The 23,275-nt window shown below is 49.6% G+C and overlaps 1 protein-coding gene across 11 annotated transcripts in view; it reads right to left on the minus strand.

Moving 5' to 3' along the window:
- Nucleotides 1–23,275, minus strand: part of CFAP74 (cilia and flagella associated protein 74) — a 79,305-nt gene that overhangs the window by 6,603 nt on the left and 49,427 nt on the right. For 7 of the 11 annotated variants that reach the window (XM_072731020.1, XM_072731021.1, XM_072731018.1 and 4 more), the window contains exons 17-26: nt 20,215–20,379; nt 18,988–19,150; nt 9,732–9,808; nt 9,042–9,164; nt 7,682–7,803; nt 6,078–6,206; nt 5,803–5,890; nt 4,915–5,088; nt 4,081–4,214; nt 993–1,269 (exon numbers count right to left, since the gene is read on the minus strand). In XM_072731020.1, coding sequence (XP_072587121.1) covers nt 993–1,269; nt 4,081–4,214; nt 4,915–5,088; nt 5,803–5,890; nt 6,078–6,206; nt 7,682–7,803; nt 9,042–9,164; nt 9,732–9,808; nt 18,988–19,150; nt 20,215–20,379 — 1,452 coding nt within the window. Of the gene's footprint in view, nt 1–988; nt 1,270–4,080; nt 4,215–4,914; nt 5,089–5,802; nt 5,891–6,077; nt 6,207–7,681; nt 7,804–9,041; nt 9,165–9,731; nt 9,809–18,987; nt 19,151–20,214; nt 20,380–23,275 lie in introns of all 11 variants that reach the window. The other 4 variants (XR_011996011.1, XM_072731023.1, XM_072731024.1 and 1 more) reach the window with 2 other exon arrangements.

Here is a 23,275-nt window from a genome sequence, read left to right on the forward strand (position 1 = left end):
TGCTTCCTGACCAGTGCCCCTGCCCCCGGGGGCTAGGCAGGTTACAGCGTACGACTGTCAAGTCCACTCTTACCATGCAGGGTGGGGGGACCATGATGGAGGTCCTGATGGGCCAGGACCCCACCCTCAGCTCACAAGAAGCATGCGTGAGAAAGGAAACTGCATTCAGCCATCAAGATTTGGGGGTGAGTTCTTCACCCCAACTTGTCCCTGTGACCAGCCTGCGGGAAGGTTCTGGGCCCCATGGAAGGGTCACTCCCAGGTGTCCCCACTGCTTGGAAAAGCAGAGGTACACACACAGTGGGCGGCAGGGCAGAGGCAGGGGAGAGGGAACAGGGAAAGGGAGAGAACACAGAAGCCAACCCCCACATGCCCTTTGGGGACTGGTATTTAAGAGTTTTTGCTAAATTTAATAAAATGCATTTTAAATGATCACACTAAAGTGAAACCCTGCCAGGGCCCAGGCCTCCCCAGGACCCTCACATGCCCCTCCTCACCTCATCCTGGCAGCGGCCACCCTCACTTTTGAAGGGAAAGATCTAAGCTCCAGGAGGCTGGATGGCCCTGGTACTGGCTAAGAGGGATCTCTGCCTCCAGCCCTGTTCTTTCTGCTCCATCAGGCAAAGCAGATGTGGGGTAGAGGTGGGACATTGGGTCCATGGAGTGGACAGACACCCTATACTTCTGATAACCAGGCCATCTGTGTCCATCTGCTGTGAGATCCAGGGGTCTGCATGTCCTCCCTAAGTCTGAGCCGCTAGCATGCCCAGGCAGGTGCTTGTGGGGTCAGCCACCCTTGGGTGCCCCTGCCTCTGGGACTGGGGCTGGGCTGGGCCTCCTTCCCCCACCCATGCTCATGGGCTATGCAGACTTCCTTGGTCCTACTTGGGTCTGATGAGGGGCAGAACTCATCCCCACCCCTGTGGTCTCAGAGCCAGGCACCCCAGCAGAACTCCGCCCCCCCCAAGCCTACCCGTGAGGCCCACACCTGCCTTTCCTGGCGACACGGTCCCCACAGAGGGCGAGATGGTGATGGGTGCATCCGGAGGCAGCAGGAACTCAAAGGACGTGGGCCCCACGGGAAAGGCGTCTTCTGAGCCGATGCGGGGCACGGAGTGGGTCAGTGAGTTTATGCTCACGTGAGAGTTGATGATGTACAGGGTGGCCACGGACGTGTCGTACAGGGAAGTGGCTGCAAACTTGACCTGGTAGTGGGACAGCTCCAGGGGCGGGTGAATACTCACAGCCCGGCATGCCAGCTTGAAGCTCCTGGAAGGGCCAGGGCAGGTGGATCAGGCAGGGCACTGTCCATGGGGGGTTGCGGTCCATGGTGTCCCTCTGGGCTGTGGAAGGTGGCCTCTGAGGGAGACGGTGGCCTGCATGGGCACAGTGCCTAGGACTACGACAGCAGTTGGCACAGATTTTGCTCACTGTTCATGAATGAATCTTACCATCTTTTGAAAATACTGCATACCCCTGTGCACATTTCAAGTGATAGCTAAAAATTGCATCACTAGTTGCCGAGGAGGTAATTTCTGGCTTATTTTGTTAAACATTCATTGACATTTAAAAATAAAATGGGGGATCCCTGGGTGGCGCAGCGGTTTAGTGCCTGCCTTTGGCCCAGGGCACGATCCTGGAGACCTGGGATCGAATCCCACATTGGGCTCCCGGTGCATGGAACCTGCTTCTCCCTCTGCCTATGTCTCTGCCTCTCTCTCTCTCTGTGTGACTTTCATAAATAAAAATTTTAAAAAAGTGTTAAAAAAATAAAAATAAAATGGATCAATTGCTCTTTAAATATAAGCACAGGAATCTATAAATCTATAAGCTTATGAATCTATAAATCTATAAACACAGGAATCTATAAAACTATACATTATAAATCTATAACATCTAGTGAGTTCATTTCTGCCATTATCCTTTAGAGTAGAAGAGCAGATGTGTGACAGTGGGCTTTCGTCCTGGAACTTTGGCTCTGTTCGTCTGCAGCCCATTGTGAAAGGTCCAGGCATCGGTGAGTGTCAAGGCAACTTCCCCCAAGCCTGGGAGCCGCCTCCACAGGTGCATTTTGGCACTTGGCCAGTTTCCAGGGTGTCTCCAATCCCTGCTGACCTGCAGCTCTTCAGAGCCAGGACACAGTAGTGAAGCTGCTTCTGCTGGCAGCTTCCAGCAGCTTGGGGAAGGGAAGCTCTGCCCACCAGCTGGGAGGCCAGAGAGGGGTGTGTGTGGTTCTGTGGACCAGGCTACCCTAGCACCACTGGCTCTGACTTTTTTTTTTTTAAGATTTTATTTATTTATTCATGAGAGACACACAGAGACAGAGGCAGATACACAGGCAGAGGGAGAAGCAGGCTCCATGCAGGAAGCCCGATGTGGGACTTAATCCCAGGATTCCAGAATCAGGCCCTGAACTGAAGGGCAGACGCTCAACCACTGAGCCACCCAGGCGTCCCTACATGAGGGTTCTTGGGCCATCTGTGATCAGCCTGGTATTTGTTTTTTTGTTTTTTTTTTTAAATTTATTCATGAGAGACACACAGAGAGAGAGAGAGAGGCAGAGACACAGGCAGAGGGAGAAGCAGGCTCCATGCAGGGAGCCTGTCGTGGGACTCGATCCCGGGTCTCCAGGATCAGGCCCTAGGCTGAAGGCAGCACTAAACTGCTGAGCCACCCAGGCTGCCCCAGCCTGGTATTTGAATTAAGATAATGTATGAAAACAAATAACTGATATTGGTATCTTAACCACTGGAATATTTTCATTCCACACCTTCTTCGAACCCAGATTTCTACTTCACCGTCCGTGTCAAATTTCATCCTAATTACAGACACTTTAACGCTCTGATGTGGATGGCCCCATCCTACCTGGCTGTGAAGGTAATGTTGCTCACACACTGAAGTACTAAAATATATATATTTTATGTCCTGCGACCACAGGCTCTAAATGTGGGGGAAAAAAATCCTTGTGGGTGGAAATATCTTTGAGGTTATTATTAGTATGGGATTAATTGAAAGGCCATAAATGTATGAACTGTGATAATCATCACAGAGATTTCACTGGACATGTTTCAGGATGGCGGACGACCTCTGTTTCCCAGCTGGTTCCAGCATCTGGGAGTGGCGCGACTGTGGGTGGAGGTGTTGCTGGGCTTCCCTGGAGGGCCCTGGGATGGTGTGGATGAAGCTTTGTCCCCCAGAGTCACTCAACCCTTTGAATCTCTCCTTATGCCCCACAGCACAAGGCAACATGCCTTCCAGTGTTATTTTTGAGTAGCTCCCCTCTGGCCACTCACTTAAGCACTCCTTCATTTTGTTGCAAAGAAGAACCAGAAGTCCCCCACCCGTTCAGGGAGGTGTCAACAAGGCTCCAGTGAGACTTGCCAGAGGCTGCAGTTCTTATGATGGGAGGCAGTGGGTTTTACCTAAGACCCTAATGGGGGACGTGGCAGGTGGGTAGCCAAGGCCCTTGACTATGTTTGTGGGTTCTAACTCTGCACTTCACTCCCTAAACTCTTACCACACGGGTACTCATTCCTGCTCGCCCGCCTGTTGGATCCCAGGCGGCCACGTGTCTGGGGCCACAAGAGGGCTTGGCCCACCCAGGGCCAAACAGCAACTCAGGCTGGAATGCAGGTGGGAACAGGAGAGAGGAAGAGAAATGGGGGCAGGCAGGTAGGCAGTGGGGCTCACTGGGGAGGTGGCCTGGTGCCCAGCTGGACACCTGCACAGAATGCTCCAGAACATGCCTCGCTGGGGCTGATAGTCTTGGGGAGCAACAAGAACCGGCCCCTTATCCCAGACCACCCCCTCTGCATCCTGTTTGACTTTTCTATCTACCACCTCCTCTGTCCCATCTGTCAGGATAGAATTGGGACTGTCCCTGTCACATAGTGTGATCAGAGCAAGTGGGGCTCATGTCCAGATCCTCTGCACACCACATGTACATGTTCACACATGCGTAATCACATGCTCACACACACATGCCCACACATACACAACCCATAGACATCCACATGTGCACACTGCCACCCCCAAGCCAGCTGCCCCCCTCCCTCCACACCCCTTGCCTGCCAGGCTTACCGGTTAATCTCTGACTTGCAGACGAGCTCGAAGCTGTACTCCTTGGCCTTGGTTGGTTGGAAGATCACGTCAAGTTGCAGTGTTTCTAGCGGTAGGATTGTCCCAAACCCATCGTTGGGTTGGATGTCCACAAACTAGCAAATGGAGAACCATTAATACCAAAGTGAAAACAGTGATCTTCTGGGGCTTATCTGGGAGCTGCATGGACATGTGTGTGGCAGTGTGTGTGAGTGGGTATGAGGGCATGTGAGTGTGTGTGCGAATGTGAGTGTGTGGGTGTCTGTGTGTACGAGTGGGTGTACATGAGTATCTGCATGTATGTGTGCGTGCTTGTGTGTATGTGAGTGCCAGCAGTGAGCATGTCTGTATGTGTGCAATCATGTGTGTGTGATTTGTTTATGTGTCTATGTATGGTGTGTCTTTGTGAGTGTTGGCACATATATGAGCACCTGCATGTGAGTGTGTGCATTATGTTGGTGCGTTTGTAACGTGTCTGCATGTATGTAAGTGGATGGCAGGGTTGGCGGTGGAGCGGCCCAGGGAGAATTGAGGGCAGCCTGGTCTGAGTCCCACCTTGGCTATCCTGCAAGGCCAGGCAGGAAGGGAGGGAAAGGAGTCTTGAGTCCTACTGGGGCAGGCCAGAGAGGGGGAGACAAAGGCTGGGGATATGGATGGTGGGGATGATGAGGGGATAGGAGGGCATGAGGGCTGGGGAGGGCTGAGGCCTCCTGGTGCTGGGCATCCAGACCCTGGGGCAGCACCGCCCTGGCCCACCCCCAGAGCTTCCTGACTCTGTCCCCACACCCTGTGACCTTCCCTGACCAAGCGAGGTACCTTGGGGAGCCCGACGAACCCAAAGCCCTGGGGCAGGAGGGAGTGGTTGTAGAGGCTGACTTGTGTCCTGATGGCCTCATAGATGGTACAGTAACCAAAGTCCACTGCTGAGGGGCTGAGCTGCAGGTCTGAGGTGGTGACCACAGCATGCAAGGTAAACCCCACTGGCTTGATCTGAAGTGCACAGGGTGAGGGCAACCTGGTTACTTGCAGTCCATTTCGCAAATGTCTCCACTCACAAGAAAGGCAGAAGCATTGCTTCAACCTGGTGGCCAGACACAGGACTTTTTTGGAAAAGGCCATCTTGGGCAGCCCGGGTGGCTCAGCAGTTTAGCGCCACCTTCAGCCCAGGGTGTGATCCTGGAGACCCAGGATAGAGTCCCGGGGGGGGGGGGGGGGGGGGGGGGGGGGGGGGGGGGGGGGGGGCGCTCCCTGCATGGAGCCTGCTTCTCCGTCTGCCTGTGTCTCTGCCTCTCTCTCTCTCTCTCTCTCTCATGAATAAATAAATAAAATCTTAAAAAAAAAAAAAAGGAAAAGGCCACCTTCCTGTAGTTGCTGACTTGGGAGGATAGGAAGGCAAGTGCCAACGAAGAGGGGAGTAACCCCGGTTAGGCGAGGCATGGGGGTGTGTGAGTGCAGGCGCACAGGTGTGCACACACTGTGAGTGGGCACGTGGGCACAAGTGGGTTCTGGAGCCAGGGGGACGCCCCCTAGCCCTGCCCAGCTCTCCAGGATCTGTCCTTGATCCACAAACACCCTGCCTTCATTCCCACTGTGTAGGGGATGCTGGGGTCAGGCCGCCGGGACCCACCAGGGCCCTGCCTTCTGGGGGGTGGTGCTCAGGTCCCCAAGAGTGCCCCACGTTCCCAGGAAGTGTCCCACGCAGACCTGGTCAGCCACCCGTATTGTCATCGGGGCCTCCAGGACTCTGCTTTCCTTGTCGAAATACTTCCCTGCATCTTCTGGGAGGGAGTGTCTGAAAGAGACAGGACACACTCAAAAGTACTTTTCTTCTTTATACTTGGAGGATGACAATAAAACTGACCTGTGAGTGGTGCTTTGGGGTCACACAGGAGGTACAAGTGGTAGGCAAAGTAGGACATGCGAGAGGCAGGAGAGGTGCTGCCTGCAGCCTCCCTGCCCTGCAGCCCCCAGGCACGCACCGCGGCAGGAACTTGAGCTGCACGGCATAGGAGGACTGGGCCTGGATGTAGCCTGTCTCTGGCAGGAGCTCCACATGCTCCCGCAGTTCCTTGCACACTTCAAACTTCAGACGCAGGGCCGCTTTTGACCTGCAGGATGCCGGGGGACATTAGACAGCAACGCTGTGGATCTGTTCCCACGTCTGCTCCTGCACACCCCTGGCGCTCGCACCAGGCCAAGTGCCAGTGAAGGTTCACCACCCTGCTTGCTCAGGGGCCGAGGGGCAGCCTTCCTCATGAGGGGTTCCTACAAACAGAAACTCTGCCATGGAAATATGGCCCCATTGGTTCTCAGAAACCTGAGTGTTTTCTGGGCAGACTGTGCAAAGTGTGGGGGCCTGGAGGAGTGTGGGGGCTGGGCTGGGGAGGGGCTGGGCCCCATAGGCCTGGGGCACCTCGCCTTGGCTTTGTCCCCACCTCCAAGTCCAGAGCTGTCAAAGGAGGTAGCGTGGGCCCCACCAATCACAGGAGACTAGGGTGCCTCTTGCTCCCTGCACCCAAGCCCCGAACCCCCACCTCCTTCCATCTGGGTTCAGCTGGAACCTTCCCTATTTCCACCAGGAAGCTCCCCCACTCCCTTGCCTGCATTTGAGTCTCCACAAAGCCAAGTGACCTGGCCGACTGTGTCACAAACACATGCCCTTGCAAGCTCACGCACACACATACATGTACACACACCCTGAGTGTGCAGCTGGGGTCTTCACCTACCTCATAGGCCCAGGCCTGCCCCCCTCAGCACCCCCCCCCCCCGAAGGTAGCTGCACCACCGTCCTGATATAAACTGACTGGCAGAGGCCGGCTAGCACTAGTTCCACACACAAGTTCAGGGGGGCCCCTCTCGAGTCCCCTGATGTGTGTGATCCTGGCACTGAGACAGGCAAGCCCCTCCACCAGCATGGTCACAAAGGAAGTCTGCAGGCCCCGCACATCTGTGAACCACTTCTGCACTGGCAGCAGGGCCCACGAAGCCCCTGCCCCCTCCCCACCCTCCCTGCATCAGCAGATGCCAGCACCAGGCCTGTGGGGAGCAAGCGTCCCCCCCCCACAGCACCAACCACGGCATTTGCCTACTTGTCTCCACCTAAGTTGTACTTTAGTAAAAAGTTTTTAGGAGTGACTAAGTTTTTAGGAGTGACTACTCTGGAGCCTGGATGTCTTTGCAAAACCCCACAGATAGAACGCGCTTCTTTCCTCAGGGGTTTGTCCACATGGCCTCACTCCTTGTTTTCCTGTCTGTGTTTATGATGCACCAAGTACCTGGGTGTGGAGGGGTGAGCATCCCCTTGTTGCTGGAGCCACCCAGACTTACTCTCCTAGAGTAAAGAGGTCAGAACCAGAGATGGATCCCACTGAGCTAATGTGTAGCTGCAGGTGGGGCTGCTTCCTACTGAGGCTCGGGGAGCATCCCTTTCCTGGCCCTTCCTGGGGTCTAGAGGCCCCACCTCCGTGTGCCCATCCAATTCCCTCTGTGCCTGACTCTGGCCCTGTCACCCCTCGTAGGCTGTGACCCTGAGAGTCAACTCCTCAGGTCCTCAGCTGAGTGGCAGCGTGGGACCCAGGCTCACCGTGTATGCACAAGGACAGAGTCCTGGTATAGCCGGTCATACATGCATATCTTCAGATCTACGTTGGGTTTTGGTACCCAGACAGGCACGTCCATAGCAACGCCCATGACTCTGAAATACAACTGAGTTTGAAGGTGAAAAGTCAGCAACACACTTCTGTTGGCAAAGTGGGCAATGACGGTGAGCACTAACACCACCCAGCTGCAGGATGTTTGTAACTCATACCAGTATTGGAAGGTCACTGATCAAACCAGCCATGTTTTGGGGTCTGAGACAGTTTTCATATCATACAGTTTAAACAATCCTTTCTATTATCAAAATGTTCAAACATAAAAAGAACAGCACAATGGATTGTCATGTACCCATCACACAGCTTCATGATTATCCACATCTTTAGCTGTTTAAAAAACCGCTTTCATTACAGAATAACACGTCTCACAGAGAGATGTACACTTTATAAAACTTTCCCAGCAAATACAGAATGGAGGCTCAGAGGTCTCGGGGGGACCAGGGAGAGAGGGAACTACTTCTCTCCCTTCCATGGCCACTGGCTCTTCCTAGCCAAACCCTGAGTCTGGGTCTCAGGAGGTTTGGAGGTGTGTGGGTGTCCTGAAGGGACAGCTGATGCCAACAGCCCCTCTTGGGCCAGGCAGGGGCCTAGCAGGGGAGGCACCATCCTGGTGTTACAGTGGTGAGCTGAGGATTCCATGGGCCTTCCTCCAGGACCCCTGGCCTGGGACGGGGGCCATGGAGCCCAGGACTTGCAGGACATGTGACATATAGGACGGTCCAGCCAGCAGACCCCAGGCCACAGGGTCCCTGGGGCAGAGACCAGAAGACTGCAGGCTGAGTGCTAGGGAATGGCATGGGGAGGCCGTGAATAATGTGAATCATTCAGTTCAGGAATTTGTATGCAGCCTTTACACATACGTGCACACATTACATCGATAAACTCAGTTTTGCCTTTGGTCACAATAGACATTTCAACAAATTTAAAAGAACCAGAGTTTGCAGATCATGTTCTCGGAGCAAAATTTAATAAACCTATAAGTAAGTTAATAAATACATGATAAAAAGTAATGAGTAAAAACTTTAAGTATTTGGAAATTTGGAGAGGCATTTCCAGTAATTAAGAGCAAGGGCTCCGTGTGTGCACAGATGTGCATGCAAATGCATGTTCGTGTGTGTGTTGGCTATGGTGCTAACCATCTGTGCTACCAACTGGCTGTCTAGGCGTGGATAGCACAGGCAGCTGCCTCACAGGGCTGTGGTGGGGGAAGCACAGAGGGCAGGGATCCCGTGGCCCAGGGACAGCCTGGGCTGCAGTGAGGAAGGCAGGAAGTGGCAGTGGGGCACTCACAGTTGGGCACTGCTGATTCTTAAACATGACCTTGAACATGCTGTGGATGGCTCCTGGGGTGACTGGTGTGAAGATGACTGGTACCTTGATGGAGCTGAAGGGGCCAATCTCACCCTCTGTCACCTGAGAGGGAAGAGATGCCACAGACCCAGTCAGGCTTCACATTTCTATCAGGGCACCTCCCCCTGTCTTCACCAGCATGAGGTGCTGGTCACCATGAGTGTGAGTGTCCCTGAGTGGCCTGGCCCTGCCCTTCGAGGGTTCACTGCTCACTGCCCAGCATCACAGCTTAACCCTTCTTGGGATGCTCCAAGTGTGTGTACTTGCTCTCTTGATGACTTAGGGCCCTTGTGTATGTGCATGCACACACACATACACATGCACACACATGTGCACACACTGACACATGCATCCACACACACACACCATGCTCCAGCCAGGGAGGCCCTGACCATGTTTTCTCGGAGGGCGACCCAGTGCCTTGTATCCAGGACGCTGTCCCTGCTGCTGGCCTGGACTCAACTTGGGATGGGGGTGGCCACAGGCCAGTTGATAGCGCAAGCTGCCTGAAGGCTGTGCGTTCAGATGAACTAGGTCTGGCCCAGTGGAAGGGCAACCTGCAGGAGGGGTAGCAGGTCAGGGACGCATGGCTGGAGGAAGATGGGCTGGGAAGCAGTAGGCCTTGCTCACCTCTCCCAGCGAGATCTCCATTTGTTCCTCACTGGGGGGTATGGTCATGACAGTGGTCATGGTCACTCCCTCTGATTCTGGAAAAGAAGGGCGTCCAGATGAGAGGTCTGGCCAGGTAGCCCGTGGGGCCCAGGGGTGAGCTGGGGTGCCAGGGGGATCTAGCCCCTCCATCTCCAGGACCACCAGCTCCCAGCCAGCTCCCTCTCTCTGGTGCTGCTCTGCAAAGAGGAAAGACCTAGTGACACAGGAGGGGCAGAGCGGGGCTTCTCAGGAGACAAAGACAGTGGGCACCATGGCCTCTGGTGCTGGAGGCTGGGGGTGGGCAAGGTGGCCAGAGCTGCAAGGCCCTAGCTAGGGAAGGTCAGGTAGGTGAGGGGAGCTAGCTGTGCATGGCCAGTGGGGTGCCGTGGCCTGAAGGTCAGGGCTGGAGAAAACAGAGCAAGCTGGCCCTTTGGGGGTCAGGGGATTGGGGAGTGGGCTCACAGGGGTCTCCTATTCAGAGGAGAAACAGGGAGGCCCAGCAGAGAGGAGGGCTGCTGCAGAGGGAGTGGGGAGGGGCTGACATGCAGCCTGGGGGTGGAGGCATTTCCGGGCCCAGGGAGCAGAGGGACCAAGGTCTGGAAGTTGACAATGGTATTGCCCCCCAAATGTCCCAGCCTAACCCCTATTATTTAGTTTTATCTGCGTGTGTGCAGCTGGTGTGTTCCCATCCCTTGGCCACGTGTCAGGAAGGCCCCTGGAAGCAGAGGCTGATTCCTCTGGTCTGAGAAGGTCTTTCTGTGGACTTTGCTCATGAAGACAGAACTTATGGGAGAAGTGAATGTTGGCACCCTTCCGAGTCCTCCTGTCCTGGGCGGCCTGGCCTGGCTACTACGTGGAGCCCTGGAGCTCTGTGGCAGCCTGCCCTGGGCCCTGCACCTGACATGGTGTCATGTGCCCCGTGAGGCTGGACTGTTACCCTACAGGATGGTGTGCACTATCTCTGGGGCCTGGGACTGACCTGGGCTCCTCCCATTTGGCACACCTGTCACCCCACTCAGTGGCCACACTGTCACCTGGATGGGGGGGCAGCTGACTGCCCCCATGGTGATGTGTATGTCCTTGTCTGCTTCAGGTGTACAGTTCGGACCTGAAGCCGGGCAGACTCTAGGGGCAGCTCTTTGTTCTGTGTGGATGGTGCTTGGGGTCTCTTGGTGTCCCAGCGTGGAACTGTGTCGAGCCATTGGCTAAAAACATGGTGAGCTTTCATAAATTCTAGAATCAGGCTCATTAATGAAAGCTTTCTTTAATCATGCATCCAGGGCTGTTCTGTGCTATCAGCATAGAGTGGATATTTATATCACTTCCAGGATATGAGTTTACATGTGTTTCGACATTCTAGAAATTCTCAGCAAGCATGTTGCTAAATACGTTTCTGGCCTCGAGCAGACCAATGAGACCTCCTCCCTCTGTCCTCCATGGCATGTACATTCTTTCATGTTTCCAGCTCTGGCCCTTTATCTGCAGTGAGAACATTCCCGGGTCTCTCCTCCGTGGTGTCTCTCTACGGTTCATCCTACTGACTGGGGTTCCAGTTACAATGACCACATTCTCACTTCTAGAAGTTTTACTTGGCTCATTTTCAAACCAGCTTCATTTCATCCTTCGGGATGGTTTTCCATGCATTGAGTGAGTATGCTTGTTTTCTGTTCAGCATCTGATAATACCAGTATCTGAAACATGCAAGATGACAGTGCTTTGCTGCTTATGTATATTGAGTGATTTCCACTTCTTTTATGAAGGAATAATTCACATGCAGTAAAATTCACCCTTTTCAGCATAGCCTTGACAAATGCATAGTGTCTAGCTGCCACCAGGATTGAGATATGGAACAGTTCCATTACCCCTGAGCCCCCCAATACCCCTTTGTAGCCAATCCCTCCCCCAGTTCTTGAGAACCACTCATCTATATCATTTTGCCTTTCCCAGAATGTCACATAAATGGATTCATGATTTGTGGTTTTTTGAGCCTGACCTTTCCCTAACCATTGATGCCTTTCTGATTCATGCATGTCGTGGTATGCATCACTAACTCACTCCCTTGCGCGGCAGGGCCGTGTCACCATGTCTGTGCACTAGTCAGCAGCCGTCTGCAGTTATACATAAACCCTCTGTAAACATTCACGTACAATTTTCCATTCTGTTATAGTTTTACATTTCTCTTGGTAAATACCTAGGAGTGGGGTTTCGGGTTGTTTGATGTTTGCTTACTTGGTAAAAAAATGCTGAACTCTTCCAAAGTTGCTGCATATCCAGCAGCAGAGGATGGGATTACAGTCACTTCTCACCAATGCATGGTGTTGCCAGCTCTTTATCTTTTTTTTTCTTTTATCTTTCTTTCTTTTTTTAAAATATTTTATCTATTTATGAGAGACACAGAGAGCAAAAGAGAGAGAGAGGGAGAGAGGCAGAGACACAGGCAGAGGGAGAAGCAGGCTCCATGCAGGGAGCCCCATGTGGGACTCGATCCCGGGTCTCCAGGATTACGCCCTGGCCTGAAGGCGGTGCTAAACCACTGAGCCACCCAGGTTGTCCTTTTTTTTTTTGGTTTTGATCTAGCTGTCTTAATAGGTGTGTAGTGGACATGCACTGTGGTTTTATTTATTTTATTTTTAAAAAGATTTTATTTATTTATTCATGAGAGACACACACACACAGAGGCAGAGACATAGGCAGAAGGAGAAGCGGGTTCCCTGAGGGGAGCTCGATGCGGAATTTGATTCCAGGCTCCTGGAATGGTGCCGAGCCAAAGGCAGACGCTCAACCACTGAGCCATTCAGGTGTCCCTCCACTGTGGTTTTATTTTATTTTATTCTTTTTTAAAGGTTAGCTGTTTTTTTTTTTAATTTTAAGTTTTATTTATTTAATCGAGAGAGAGAGAGAGAGACAGAGACAGAGACAGAGACACAGGCAGAGGGAGAAGCAGACTCCATGCAGGGAGCCTGACGTGGGACTCGATCCTGGGGCTCCAGGATCACGCTCTGGGCTGTAGGTGGCGCTAAACCGCTGAGCCACCCGGGCTGCCCTCCACTGTGGTTTTAATTTGCAATTCCTTCACGTCTAGTGATGCTGAGCATCTTTTCGTGTGCTGAAATACTGTCAACAAATCTTTGGTAAAATGTCTAGGATTTTTGCCCATTTTTTTTTTTTAAATTCATGAGAGATACACAGAGAGAGAGGCAGAGACATAGGCAGAGGGAGAAGCAGGCTTCCTGCAAGGAGCCTGATTTGGGACCCGATCCTGGGACTCTAGGATCATGCTTTGAGCTGAAGACAGATGCTCAACTGCTGAGCCACCCAGGCATCCTTGCCTATTTTTTGAAAAGTTATTTATTTATTTATTTATTTATTTATTTATTTATTTATTTATGAGAGATTGAGAGAGAGAAAGCTCAGGAGAGGGGTGAAGGGAGATAGGGAGAGAGAGAGACTCTCTCTCTCTCTCTCTCTCTCTCTTTTTTTTTTTTGAGAGAGAGACTCTCAAGCAGACTCCACACTCACACTGAGCACAGAGCCCAATGTGGGGCTCGGTCCCATGACCCTGGATCATGACTTGAGCTGAAACCAAGAGTCAGATCCTTAACTAACTGAACCCTCCACGTACCCTTTTTGCCCATTTTTAAACTAGGTTGTTTTCTAATCAAGTTTTGAAAGTTCTTTACATATTTTGGGTCTGTTCTTTATCAAACATTTTCCTAGTATTTTCCTAGTATTTTCTACCAAGCCATATCTTACCTTTTTATTCTCTTAGCATTATCTTTAGAAGAGCAGATGTTTTTAGTTTTGATGAATTCCAGATATAATTTTTTATTATTATTATTTCATCATGACAAGTGTGCTCCTTCAGCCCCATCCCTTATTTGACCCATCACCCCCACCTCTGGTGATGCTCAGTGTGTTCTCTATAGTTAAGAGTCTATTTCTTGGTTTGCCTCTCTCTTTTTTCCTTTGCTCATTTTTTCCTTAAAATTTGAAAAAAGAATTTATTTATTTATTCATGAGAGACACAGGAGATAGAAAGAGAGAGGCAGAGACACAGGCAGAGAGAAGCAGGCTCCATGCAGGGAGCCTGATGTGGGACTCGATCACGGGACTCCAGGATCACACCCTGGGCCGAAGGCAGGCGCTAAACCTCTGAGCCACCCAGGGATGCCCTTCCTTAAATTTCACATATGAGTGAGATCATGATATATGTCTTTCCTTGACTTATTCCACTTAGCACAATACTCTCTAGGTCCATCCATGTCATTGCAAATGGCAAGATTTCATTCTATCTTATGACTAATGTTCTATTGTATATACCATGTCTTTATCTATCTATTGATGGGTGCTTTGGCTGCTTCCATGATTTGCTATTATAGATAATGCTGCTATAAACATAGGGGTGCATGTATCCCTTTGAATTAGTATTTTCATATTCTTTGGTAAATATCTAGTAGTGCAATTGCTGGATCACAGGGTAGTTTATTTTTAACTTTTTGAGGAACCTCCATACTGTTTTCCAGAGTGGCTGCACCAACTTGCGTTCACACTAATAGTGCAGGAGGGCTCCCCTTTCTCCACATCCTCACCAACACCTGTTGTTTCTTGTGTTGCTGATTTTAGCCATTCTGACAGATGTGAGGGGATCTCTCATTGTGGTTTTGATCTGCATTTCTCTGATGATGAGTGGTGCTGACCATCTTTTCACGTGTCTGTTGGCCATTTGGATATCTTCTTTGGAGAAATGTCTGTTCATGTCTTCTGCCCATTTTAAAAATTGGATTATTTGTCTTTTGGGTGTAGTGTCAGTTCTTTATATATTTTAGATACTAGCCCTTTATTAGATATGTCATTTACAAATATTTTCTCCCATTTCATAGGGAGAAATTGTTTTTTTAGTTTTGTTGATTGTTTCCTTTGCTGCGCAGAAGCTTTTTATTTTGATGTAGTCCCAATAGTTTATTTTTGCTTTTGTTTCCCTTGCCTCAGGAGACACATCTAGAAAAATGTTGTTATGGTTGATGTCAAAGAGGTTACTGCCTGTGCTCTCTTCTAGGATTTTGATGGTTTCACACCTCACATTTAGGTCCTTAATATATTTTGAGTTTATTTTTATGGTGTAAGAAAGTGGTCCAGTTTCATTCTTTTGTATGTAGCTGTCAAGTTTTCCCAGCACCATTTGTTGAAGTCTTTTTCCCATTGGATATTCTTTCCCCCTTTGTTGAAGATTAACTGACCATATAATTGTGGGTTCGTTTTTGGACTTTCTATTCTGTGTCTATTTTTGTGCCAGTATCCTGCTGTTTTAATTACTAACATTTTATAATATAACTTGAAATCTGGAATTGTGATATTTCCAGTTTTGTTTTTCTTTTTCAAGATTGCTTTGGCCAACTTCAGGATCTTTTGCGGTTTCACACAAATTTTAGGATTTTTTTTTTTTAAATTTTAGGATTATCACAGGATCATGCAGGTCTATTTTTGGACTCTGTTCTGCCGCATTGAGTTCTAACTCTGTGAAAAATGCTGTTGGTATTTTTTGTTTGTTTTTTGCTGTTGGTATTTTGATAGGGATTACGTTAAATATGTAGATTGCTTGGGTAATATAGACATTTTAACAATATTTGTTCTTCCAATCCATGAGCATGGAATGTCTTTCCATTTCTTTGTGACATCCTGAATTTCTTTCATCAGTGTTGTATAGTTTTCAGAGTATAGGTCTTTCACCTCTGGTTAAATTTATTCCTAGATATTTTATTGGTTTTGGTGCAATTATAAATGGGATTGTTTTCTTAATTTTTCTTTTTGTTAGTTCATTATTAGTGTTAGGAATGCAACAGGGGCACCTGGATGGCTCAGTGGTTGAGCATCTGCCTTTGCCTCAGGTCCTGGGATCAAGTCCCACATTGGGCTCCCCATAGGGAGCCTGCTTCTCCCTCTGCCTGTGTCTCTGCCTCTCTCTGTCTCTCATGAATAAATAAATCATTAAAAAAAAAAGGAATGCAACAAATTTCTCTACATTGAATTTGTATCCTGTGATCTTACTGAATTCATTTATCACTTCTAGCAGTTTTTTGGTGGAGTCTTTAGGGTTTTCTACATATAGTAGTATCATGTGATTTACAAATAATGAAAGTTTTACGTTTTCCTTACCAATTTGGATGCTTTTTATTCCTTTTTTTTTTTTTAAAGATTTTATTTATGAGAGACACAGAAAGAGAGGCAGAGACACAGGCAGAGGGAGGAGAAGCAGGCTCCATGTAAGGAGCCTGATGAGGGACTCGATCCTGGGAATCTGGGATCAGGCCCTAAGCCAAAGGCAGATGCTCAATTGCTGAGCCACCCAGGCATCCCTTTATTTCTTTTACTTATCTTATTGCTGAGGCTAGGACTTCCAGTACTAAGTTGATTAAAAGTGGTGAGAGTAGACATTCTTGTCCTGTTCCTGACCTTAGGGAAATAGCTCTCAGTTTTCTATCACTGAGTATGATGTTGGTTGTAGATTTCTTCACATAAGGCCTTTGTCATGTTGAAGTATACTCCTTCTGACCCTACTTTGCAGAGGGTTTTTTTTTTTAATATTTATCATGAATGGATGTTGTACTTTATCAAACGCTTTTTCTGTATCTATTGAAATGATCATATGGTTATTATCCTTTCTTATATTGATATGACATATCATGTTGATTATTTGTGGATATTGAACCACCCTTGCATCCTAGGAATAAATCCCATTTGGTCATGGTGAGTGATTCTAATGCATTGTTGGATTCGGTTTGCTGATATTTTGTTGAGGATTTATCCATATACTTTCATCAGGGATATGGGCCTATAGTTCCCTTTCTTTGTGGTGTCTCTATCTGGTTTTGGTATCAGGGTAATGCTGGCCTTATGGGATGAATTTGGCAGTTTTCCTTCCTTTTCTGTTTTTTCACAATAGTTTAAGAAGAATAAGCAGTAACTCTTCTTTTAATGTTTGGTAGAAATCACCTGGGAAGCCATCTGGTCCTGGACTTTTGTTTGTTGGGAGTTTTTTGATTACTGATTCCATTCGTTGCTGATAATTTGTTCAAATTTTCTATTTTTTCCTGCTTTAGGAATTTATACATTTCTCCCAGGTTGTTCAATTTGTTGGCATGTAGGTTTTCATAATATTGTTATAATTGTTTGAATTTCTGTGGTGTTGGTTGTTATGTCTCCACTTTCATTAGTGATTTTATTTATTTGAATCCTTTCTCTTTGTCTCTGTCTCCTCTCAATGAGTCTGGCTAGAGGTTTCTCAATTTTGTTGATCTTTTCAAAGAACTAGCTCCTGATTTCATTGATGTGTCCTACTGTGTGTGTGTGTGTTAAGTTTCTATATTATTTGCTTCTGCTCTTTTATTTATTTTTTTTCCTTTTCCTGGGTTTGGGCTTTGTTTGTTCTTCTTTTTCTAGCTCCTTTAGGTATACGTTTAGGTATAAGGAGACTTTTCTTGCTTCTGGAGGTAGACCCGTAGTGCTACATTTCCCTCTTAGAACTGCTTTTGCTGCATCCCAAAGCAGGTTATAATATTTAAAAAATGGATCATACTTTTAATGTCATATCTAAAAAATCTTTGCCCAACACATGATGACATGGACTTTTCCTCTATGCTTTGTTTTAGAAGTTTTATGGTTTTAGATTTTACATTTAGGTCTATGATTTATCTTGAGTAGTATTTGTGTACAATGTGAGGAATGGATGGAGGTTAGTTTTTTAGCATACGTTTATGTAATTGCTAAGGTCTCATTTGTTGAAAAGACTGTTTTGTTCTCCAAGGAATTACATTTGCATCTCTAGTGAAGATTGATTGACCATATTTGTGCAGGTCTATTTTTGGACTCTGTTCTGCCCCATCGAGTGTCTGTGTCTCTCCCTTTGCCAACACCACACTGTCTCGTCACTGTAGCTTTAGAGCAAGTCTTGAAATCAGGTAGTCTGCGTCTTCCAACTTTGTACTTCTTTTTCAAAACTGTTTTTTAAAAAAATATTTTGTTTATTCATTAGAGACACACGCAGAGAGAGAGAGGCAGAGACACAGGCAGAGGGAGAAGCAGGCTCCATGCAGAGAGCCTGATGTGGGACTCGATCTCAGGACTCCAGGATCACACCCTGGGCTGAAGGCAGGTGCTAAACAGCTGAGCCACCCAGGGATCCCTCAAAACTGTTTTAGATATTTTAGGTCCTCTGGGTTTCCATACGAATTTTAGAATCAGCTGTCCATTTCCACAGAAATGCCCTCCATGTCCAGCGGCTGCTGGCAGCTGTGCTGGGTGCTGGAGGGAGTCTGAATTGGCACAATCATGTTGAAAAAGAACTTAACATTAGCCAATAAAGGAGAGACGGCAAGAATGCGGCAGGTAAGCCTTGCATACGCAAATGCACGAGGTGTGGTGTCTGGCACACCCTGAGACCCCACATGAGACTGGGCTGCAGCAGGTTTGTGACTCAAGGTGTGTTTGTGAAAGCAGACGCCACACAGCGGCGGAGACAGGAAGAACAGCTCACAGAGCAGCCTGAGCAATGGGACTGACTGCTCGGCTTCTGTGTGTAAGTGGCTGAAACAGGACAAAGCCTGCCACTTCTGGATGTGTGTTGAAGGGGAAACCAAACGAACGGGGAGGCAGGAGGGGACGGGGACAGTCCCAGGAGCAGTCGCTGGAGCAGAAGGGGGCATGTCAGGGTGAGGCCGGGCCTGGGGGAATGCTCTTCCTTCTGTGCCTGGGGCTTGGGACTAGGGGGCTGCCTGTTTCCTGACTCTTCTGTGGACTGCCCTCACTGCCCTCTCTATTGGCAAAGCTGGGGAGGGGGCCAAGACACCCCAGCCCCCCAAGACCCTGTCAGTAGAGCTTCCCAGTCCTCCCTTCCCTCTCTTCCCCCTTTGTCCTGCTGCTGCCCCACTGAGGGCAGGGCTCCTCAACTGTACCAACAAGGACCCCCAAGCCTGGTGGTCCAAAGTTGGGAGTTTCTATAAATACCCTGTTAGCTTAACTGTGACTGCAAATTTCAATCCACTCCACAACCAGTATTTGTTTGAATGTATCTATTTCCTTATTAAGTCCTATGAAGTCCTATTAAGTCGAAGTCCTAGAAAAATACCACACAGTCCTGCCCTCTGGCACCACCGGGGGCTCATCAGAGCCTCCTGGGAGGCAGCAAGTGCTCCAGGTGCTCCCAGGAGTCTGCCCCCCACCCCCGCTGGGTCCAGCTCACCTGTGGGGTGCCCTTCTTCCTGCTCCTTGTTGTCCGGCTTCCCAGACTCCTTCTGGCTTTGCATGTCAAAGGGAGAGGACTCATTGCCCTCCATCTGTTGCTCAGAAGGGCTGATGATGATTTTTTCATAAGAACCTTTATCTTCATATGTGAACAGACTGCTCTGAAAAGGGAACACAACACTTTTACTAGCAGTTTTCCATTTGCCTTTCCCACTCAACTGCCCAGACCTCTGTTGCCAGGAGGGCCACATGAGAGCCTAGCCACAATCATCCTCCTTGGCTCCCTCTCCCACCTGAGCCAAGCATGCAGATCAGGGCAGCAGCTGGCCCAGGGGCTCAGGGCCCAACCCTGCCTCACTTGTCTCTAGCCCAGGCTGGCTCTTCCTTGTTCCACTTTGATGCTCTACCCTCCTGTCTTGGGATGCCTGGTCCCATTGCCCCTGTGGGATCGGAGCCCCAGGCCCCAGTTCCACTCTCCTGGCTTCAGCTCAGACGCCTGCAGGCCTAAGAGCTGACCCAGCCTGCACCCCTCTCCTCACCCACCATTGCCCTGGCCATGTTCTGGGTTTACACCCCCACCCCTACCACCCCTGCCCCCACCTCACTGGTCCTCTGTCCCCTCTGGGGGAGATACTTCTGAGGCCTTTGCTAAGAGCCCTTAATAAGCAGACCAAACTGTGAAGTAGCTCAGTGCTTCTTACAGGAAGTTTCTCTCACCCATCCTTGCCCCCAAAAGACCTCCCAGTGTCCACTGAGTGTGACAGAAGTTGTTTCCACAGATAGGGGCACACCGTGTTGCTCTGAGGTTGTTCTCAATCACTTAGCAGCATGTCTGCATGGCCTTCCCATGAAAAGACCATTGCTCACCTCACACCTTTGGAAAAGGTGCAGGAGCGGGCAGGGTTTGCCTGCAGTGTTCAGGCCGTGTCCTCTTGGCCAGCCTCCTGCTGGGACTTCATAGGTGCACCAGGAGAAAGGTGGTCCCCTGTGGCTCTCAGCCACCACCCTGTCAGCCACCACACACTCCAGTCACTGTGGCTCTAGGTATCCTCTCACGGAGCCCAGTCTCTCCCACTCTGCCTGATGATACCCAGCCCTATGTTGACAGATTCTTTCCTGTCATGTCAGTTTTATACTCACAGGACTGTGTGGGGTGCGAGGAGGCCTCACGCCTTCCTCTGGGTGAGCAGCCACGGCTCATGATCAGGACAGGCAATATACTTACTATTTTCATGACTGACTGGGAGAGGTCCATCTCATAGGACTCTGAGGCCCGAACAAACTTGAACCTGGTGCCCAAGCCCCCGATGTTGGTCAGTGTGATGATCCGGGATGTGGTCTCCCCCACCACATAGCTGCCAAAGTCAATGAGCTCCTTGTCGAGGGACAGCTGCCAAGAGACCCAGGAAGGAGCCAGGGTAAGTGTGCCAGGCAAGCTCTCCTCTCTCACCTGCTGCCCTACGGCCCTGAGGGTACCCTGGAGCTCTGGCCCCTTCCTCTGGTGCCAGGCCAAGTCCTACATCTGGTTCCAGGCGGGGCCTTTGCAGACCCCAGGAACATGGTCTACATCCTAGAAATCCTCAGTTTGTGGATTGATCACGACAATTTGGGAGCTCCTAAGCTTCAATTTTTTCTTTTCTTTTCTTTTCTTTTCTTTTCTTTTCTTTTCTTTTCTTTCTTTTCTTTTTCTTTTTTTCCTTTTCTTTTTTTTCTATTTTTATTTTTTTGCTTCAATTTTTTAAAAGTCCAGTTAGTTAAAAATAAATGAGCTATCAAGCCCTGAAGAGACAAAGAAATCTCAAGTGGCACATTGTTAAAAAGGTACATACAGCAATGCCAACTGTGTGGCATTCTGGAATGTATGGCGTTTTGGAAAGAGGTTGCCAGCAGTGTGGGGGCGATGAGCAGGTGGACACAGTGGGGCTGGGGGGCAGTGACACCATTCTGTGTGAAGGGGTGGTGACAGGTCCTTATAGCTTTGTCCGAGCCACAGGACACACAGCAATTAGGGCCCTGTTACCCACCATGCACCCTGGGACCCTGGGGCGGAGGGGACAGTGGAGGCTGGGGCACCTGGAAAATTCTGCAGCTGCCTCACAATTTTGATGTGAACCCAAAACTGCTCTAAATAATAAAGTCTATTGAAGAATATATCATTTGGGACTTTGAGGAAATTTCAACAGAATGGGAAATGTCACACAACCATGTCTCTTGGTCACGGTTTGAAGAGACAACCTGAGTAGGGACAGTAGGGAATACGTATGGAGCTAAGTGACTCTGGGGCAGCATGGAGCCTGCAGGCTGGGTGATCAGGGCATGGGTGGTGGCTGGGGGAGCCACGCTCTCCCTGTTGGACCTGCTCACAGGTCAGCAAGGGGAAGAGACTAGAATGATCCATATGGTCCTAGATTAGAGGTGGAGGTGTCCGTATGAAGGTTTGGAAGTGCCAACATCCCAGCTCCGATGGCCACATCTTCTGTGCAGATACCCGTTTATTTTTTTTAATTGTATGTATGTATGTATGTATGTATATATATATGTATTTATTATTATTATTTTAAAGATTTTATTTATTTATTCATGAAAGACAGAGAGAGAGAGAGAGAGAGAGAGAGAGAGAGAGGCAGAGACACAGGCAGAGGGAGAAGCAGGCTCCTTGCCGGGAGCCCGACGTGGGACTCGATCCTGGGTCTCCAAGATCATGCCCTGGGCTGAAGGCAGGCACTAAACTGCTGAGCCACCGGGGCTGCCCTGTATTTATTTATTGAGAGAGAAAGAGTATGCAAGTGAGCAGGGTCGGGGGGACTAGGGCAGGGGGAGAAAGAGTCTTAAGCAGACTCTGCACTGAGCAAGGAGTCCGACTTGGAGCTTGATCTACTGCCCTGAGGTCACAACCTGAGCTGAAACCAAGAGTCAGGAGATGAACTGGCTGTGCACCCCCTACCCCAGTGTCCCCAGATACTGGTTACTAACATCACTCTCCAGGAGAAGAAACTGGGCTATCTAGGGAAAGGATTTACTCTAGGATGGGGGGCAGGAGGTACGCAGATGAACCTGGCACGTTATCTGGTATTAGAAAGAAAGGAAGTGTGCTCAACCAGAAGTTGTGAACACAGTAATAGTCGAGTGTCAGAGGACCTCAGGGCCACTGAATTTATTCTAAGAAAAATGTGAGCAGCAGCAGAAAGTTGTATTTGATTCTAATTCGAAGAGTGAAATCAATAAATAATTTTTATAAATTAATGAATGAGGAAAAGATAAATCTCCCTTACAGAAGAATTCCAAATAATCCACATGGCTGTTTGAGTCTCTCCCGCCCCTCTGGCCCTCCCACAGAGCACAGTTTGGCAGGAGGATGGCAGAGCAGAAACATTACTGTGAGGAAATCACACTGAGTCAGGTGATGAAGGTTATGGGGCACTGTGAGGCATGGTGGTGGTACATGTAAGGCTGTGTGTAAATGTGTGAGTATGGGTGTGCATGCATGTGGGGCTGTGTGTGAGTGTGCACACATGTACAAGTGTGTGGGGCTGTGTGTGAAGGTGTGGGTGTGCATGTGTGTATGGAGTACGTGGGCAGATGACCTGTCTCCTGGCTGTAGGTCACCAGACTTCCAGAAGCCACGTGTGGACAGGATGGAGGGTGGCCCTTCTCAAACATGCTGAGCTAGAGGCAGTGCCTCGGTGGGCCTGGGTTGCTGCCCTGGAAAGGGGCTGGTGTGTTCTAAATGTGGGAGCAACAGGTCACAGGTGAAATCAGTGGCTGGTGGGCTGCACTGTGGGGCACCTTGTGTGCCCCTAGGAGTTCTCCCTTCTCCTGTTTATGACAGAGCCCGAGCTTCAGTGGAACATGGGCTCTACTGCCCAGTCTACCTTATAGCCAGAGGTCAGCATGCCACCATCACTTCCAGCTCATGCGGGGGACCTCCCTTCCCCCTTCCCTCTGACTGGGAAGGTACAATGCTTGGAAGCCATTTTTTGATGGTGGCAAGGCAGCATGCCAGCCCAGCCCCTGACCCCTGAGGCAGAAACAAGTCCTTGCTTAACTGAGCTACAGTCTTAGGCACCTTTGTCATGGCAGCTCCACTTGATGATCTGATGATCAAACTGCAGGGAAGCCCAGAGGACACTAGGAACCTATGCTGGGCATTTGACGGCCCTTCTCTGCACTTGGCAATGGGCCAGCCTAGCAGATGAGTGCTTTCCAGGTCCATCCAGAAAGGAAGCTGAGGCCTGCCTCCGGGGGAGCAGGGCTTCCAGGTGCCCAGCCTTCTCCCATGGCCTAGT

The sequence above is a fragment of the Vulpes vulpes genome, chromosome 12 (genome assembly GCF_048418805.1).
Source record: "Vulpes vulpes isolate BD-2025 chromosome 12, VulVul3, whole genome shotgun sequence".
Taxonomy (NCBI): domain Eukaryota; kingdom Metazoa; phylum Chordata; class Mammalia; order Carnivora; family Canidae; genus Vulpes; species Vulpes vulpes.